Here is a 5,093-nt window from a genome sequence, read left to right on the forward strand (position 1 = left end):
CTGCTATTCGACTGTGGGCTGGTCTTTCTAGAAAATGTTGACTGGACAGGAGATTGTTTTGGTTTCACCACACCCAACACTGTAACCATTAATTCAATCCTTCAATCCATCACCGTTCCAGCTTTAAAATTGTGAGTATTTGTCTTTTGTGACTAACTGAAACTCTTTGGGGTTATACTAAGCCATATCAAGAAACCAGAATGGACCACAACCATCCTGCCAAATGGTTGTGGTCCACTGGCAAACGTGAAAAGCACACCCAGGAGAACATCTGTACAACATCTAATGCAAATCCTCTTTCGTAAATTAAAGTTTAAGCTTAAACCGACTGTCTCCCGGTAATAAATGAATATGTTCGCACTTGTTAATGATTCAAGTATGACAATTTATTACAAAAACTAGAACTTTTTTCATCTCTTGGTGTTTGCCATGCTTTAAGCATATAACAATACAGTATAAAATCCCAACCCAAAAGTAGGAAGGTTAAAGCAAAGATCATAGATGCTGACGCAGCATTTACAGAAGTTAAGACATGCTGTTACTGTACAGAGAACATTACCATTACCAAGTATGAACATCTGCCAAATGCGCCTTTGCCATCGATGAATTGCATGTTACACTAAACAAACTAATGCCATCCTCATTCAAAGTGTTACAAGAAGACCTCTTTTTGAAAAATAATTTACAGAAAAAATAAAACACCAACACTCTGCAAATCATAACGAATGTGCTGAGATTTTTTTTTTTCAACAGCCCAAGGCACTCAGGCTCGAGAGTTGGCAATAAATACATCATCATTCTTTACACGACAAAATCACGTCAAGCAGGTGGTGGCTGAGAGAGAAGAGTGAGAGAGAGAAACGAGGTCGTCCACTTCAAAACCTCTCGGCGATCACGTTCCTTTTTTTTTTTAAAGAAGTCCTCCTTGTCCCTTTTCACAGTGAAAACCCCCGGCAGTCGGGACAGAAAAGACGTTTGAAGTCGCTTTTGTCGATTTGCGTGACATCCGTTGGCTACACACTACACGACCTCCTGCTGTACTTCTGTCGCCCGGCCTGTTGCCTCTGTCTCCGAGGAACATCCTCCGCTCTCCGGACAGACAACAGCTGCTCTTCCAAAAACAAAACCACAAGTAGGCCCGGTGTGCGTTCGAGCAACACCAGGCGCCAAAGTGTCCTCTTCCAGTGAGCCGTCGCCCGTGAGGATCTGGTAAAAATCTTATCAAGGTGTCCACAAATGATGCTTTCAAATATCTATAACGAATCCAGATGCTGTTAATTGACACGTCTCCTGATCTTTCAAATTAGATGCTGGGCAAACAGTGGCTCTGACGACTGCATTGATCTTCCTCTTCCCCCCGCAAGTTCAGTTGAGCTGGCGACAAGCTTCAAATGTCCACTTGGAGGCCCCTCCGTAAATATCAAGGCTCGTCTCCATCCAGGCGAAAACATTGCCCACTTGCGCTTTGCTGCTGCAAGTCGCTAAATTATAAATCTCTCCCACGGATAGTTTCCGGTCCCAGATGTGAAAGTTTGCCAGGTCTCCAACGAAGGCTTGTGTGGCGTCAAATCCTCCCCCGAGCGTGTCCTGTGGTGCAGACAAATGGATTTAATCAAGAATGATGTGATTTCCTCCCCTGAGGCTGCTTCATGCAAAGAACGACATTACTTCTTGGATTATCCAGATTCTTTTGGACTGATTACATTAAATGAGGAAATCTGCGACGTCAAATCACTGGGATTCTTGATGAGTTGCAGTTAAAGGTCTAATCACATTATTAATGATACTATATGAATTACTGTAAAGGATGGAATTGAATTGAATTAATTTCTTTTATTTCAGATTCAAATGGGACGATAAATCCAGCTTGGGTAGTTTTCGGTATTGTGAATAGATCTCTTAAATTTAACAAAGGGATAGCTTAGGGCTAGTTCCTTGTTTTAGGCTTATAATTGAGTAAAGTAAGAAAAAATACATCTTTTACTGTGTCATAGTGCTGAAAGCTCCGTCCTTTAGAGAGGATCCCATTGGAAACAGATGTTTACCTGCTCTTGACCGAGGATCAGCAGGCCTTGAGGTTTGATTGGATGATACGGAGCCAGGTTCTCTCCACTCCCTCTCTTGACGCCATCTTGGAACGCTTCCCAGACGCCATCACGAGTCGTCCAGGTCACGCAGATGTGATGCCACTTCCCGTCGTTGATAAGAAACGGCAGCTTTGCAACCTGGAGTGGTTTCAAACGCAAGAGACTGGAGGTTAATATTTGCCACAGTGAACCAAAATGACTGCGGGGCATCATTCCCACCATGTTCCAGATGTACCTTGTCATTAATGAGTATCTCCATCGGGTTGTTGCCCCACTCGATTAGGACCAGCTCGTTGGCTTGACCTGGAACTGCATAGGAGAAAGGCGTGCCCACTCCGGGAGACGCGTTGGACTTGAGCCACATGCACACGGTGAGGGCGTACATCTCCGGCAGACTCTTCTTCACTTTTGCGTACATGTAGTTGGTTCTCAGTGGGAACGTGAGCTGGAATTTATCCAGGGGCCTGTTGTCTCTCTGACCTGTGAAGAAAAGACATTCAGCAACTGTGCAGAAGGCAGCATGTGTGTGCTCCACATTTTCCCCCTCATTTTTGTATGATTTGTCATTCCCAACGCACACATCCAGGGGATTTACATAGGAATTATATGTTACACAACAAATCCACAAGCCTGACGCTCCAGATTTGCTTTAATCTCCCATGTTAAATCCATCACAGGAGTAATAGTAACGTTGATAACCTTCCTCTCTTATTTATTGTGTCCTTCCTCCCTCCACACTTCCCTGTGTTACCACCACGCGAGCTGTTTGCTGCATGAGATCAGAGGTGTCCCAAACCCAGAGCGCACAAGTTCTGAAATGGCTCACGGCACAAATGGAGGGATGGGCCTTACACTGCAGGTTTGAAATGGTTTAATCCGCATGAATCAGAGCAGGAAACTCCAGAATATACCGGACACGTTCAGCTTTGTGCGGATAAGTAAACATGAATCCATCTGCTAAGGTCATTACAGCCTTAAAAGCCAAATTGGATAAGGTTTTGTATTTTCATTTTCTGCCCTCGATGCCTCTTCTTTACGACTCTCACGCTGGTAGAAATCGTCCCCCATCATTCCCTCCATCGCTACACCAAACCTACAACTCTCTGCACACACCCACCTTTCTCCAGGTCTGTGATCCTCTGGTGTAGAGACGTGAGGGTGGACTCCACTCTCCCACGCTGCTCGGTCTCATTCCGGAGGCCAGGTTTGCCCTCCTCGATGTTGTTCACCCGGGACAACACCTGTTTCTCCAGGTCGTCGATTTTACTCTGCAGCAGGTCTTTGAGGCTGTTCGCCTGCACCGAGTTGTTACTCCTGCTGAATTGCTGTCAGGAGGGGAGAGATGAGGGTTAAGCTCAGTGTACAAAGGAATTTGAGTGGTTATAATTCTGGATAAGCTTTTATTTTGGAGGGAAAAGTTAATTTGTTGTAAACAGTTTTTGTTCTTGATTCAGTATTTTCAAATCATAGACTGAAACCATCTATTATTTTAATTGTTAATATAATTATTATATTTGATTGTTGTTGTTGTTTTTAGTGTTATTCACTGGTCAACAAAGGAGCAGGTGTTTTGGTTGACGGAGCTTTGCGCACAGACACCCAAAGAGTTGAACACGTCCTCAGCAGCAGCAGCAGCCCTACCTCCAGATTCTCTAATCTCTGCTTCAGCGACTGTAAAGTCTGTGATAGTTGCGTCAAAGTGTCCGCGGGGCCCCTCGATACGTCCCCCATTGTGTTTTTGCTCCCAGGTTCTTTCCTCCGGCCCCCGGGCCGCGCGTCCTCGGCCCCGGTCTGGCTCTCGCACCGAGCCAACTTTGAGGTGAGTTCTCTGATCGTCTCCTTCTGGTTCATGATCGTCTCCTTCTGCTGCAAAACCGTCTCCCGCAGCTGCATGACCGTGGTCTTCAGGTCGTCTCCCGGCACGCTGTTCTGCAACGTGGCCGCGCATATGTCCATATCCTTGGGCACGGAGGTGCAAATGAACTGCGTCTGTCCGCCGAAGTCTTGAGAGGAACTCTGCAAAAACAGGCAGCAACACAGGAAAAGTCTCCAGCAGATCGCCTTGTGCGTGGCCTGCATGGTGGCGTCTGTGCCGGGTCGTGTTTTCTGAGTTTTTGGCTGATGAGCCGTTGTGACTTCGCGCTCTCGCCCTCTTGTTGTACTCCGCCTGTGGAAGCGCAGCCGCTTTTATACAGCGAGCCTGGTTCTGCGCAGAGCTGCTCCACTGCATCACGGCGGGAGGGGGAGGGGGGGGGGGTGGTATGTTCAGGCTGCTCCTGAAGCGGCGTCACATTCAAGAGATGAAACCAATTGTGCTTCCAGGCTCCGCGTGCGTTAAATCTTTGATCACCTGGACTTTTTGTCATTTCTAGCTCTGTATTATTCATCTGGAAAACGCGGATTTGTTGGCTTGCGTGGCGCAGTGCCAAGAGAGCCAGCTGTGGTGTTGTGTCGTTTTGCGCACACTAAAAACACACACACACACAAACGCACACACAGACACACACACACACACACACAAACACACACACTAACACTCAAGGCACATCAGAAGTTGCAGCAGTTTGTGGTCCCTGCTGATTCAGCACCAAGGACAGCTCCGATCACATCGGTCTTTACATCACTTTTACATTTTCTCTTTTGTTTCCTTTGTTTATTTGATGATACATTAAATCTGAAGATAGTACAACGGGTTCATACCCACATAATGTGACTGTGTAAACTAATTCAGGTCCCCATCACACCAGCAGTCCACCTTATTCCCACAGACCCTCTCTCTTGCAGTGGCGATCCACTGTTGTTTTTCTACATCACTGCAGTAATCATCTCAATAATTCAGATTCTAAAATGATAATCTGTCCCCAAGCAATTTACCTTATCTATTATTCAGGAAGGACTTCTTTTTATTACTTTATTTTTTGGGGTTGCCGACTCTGCTCTTATTTATTCAGTCAATGGTGAAAATAAAATGAAAACATTTTGAACAAGTAATGCAAACACATCGAT

General features: G+C 45.7%; 1 protein-coding gene across 1 annotated transcript; it reads right to left on the reverse strand.

The window, feature by feature from the left end:
- Window positions 1–380: 380 nt before the first annotated feature.
- On the reverse strand, window positions 381–4,226 carry nptx1l (neuronal pentraxin 1 like). The gene is made up of 5 exons (XM_062407227.1): window positions 3,729–4,226; window positions 3,205–3,412; window positions 2,323–2,567; window positions 2,046–2,225; window positions 381–1,587 (listed from the first exon to the last, which is right to left on the reverse strand). The coding sequence occupies exons 1-5, from the start codon at window positions 4,164–4,166 to the stop codon at window positions 1,366–1,368; spliced, it is 1,293 nt and encodes a 430-aa protein (XP_062263211.1). The 5' UTR covers window positions 4,167–4,226; the 3' UTR covers window positions 381–1,365.
- Between the last annotated feature and the right edge of the window lie 867 nt (window positions 4,227–5,093).

Source organism: Platichthys flesus, chromosome 16, assembly GCF_949316205.1.
Source record: "Platichthys flesus chromosome 16, fPlaFle2.1, whole genome shotgun sequence".
Taxonomy (NCBI): domain Eukaryota; kingdom Metazoa; phylum Chordata; class Actinopteri; order Pleuronectiformes; family Pleuronectidae; genus Platichthys; species Platichthys flesus.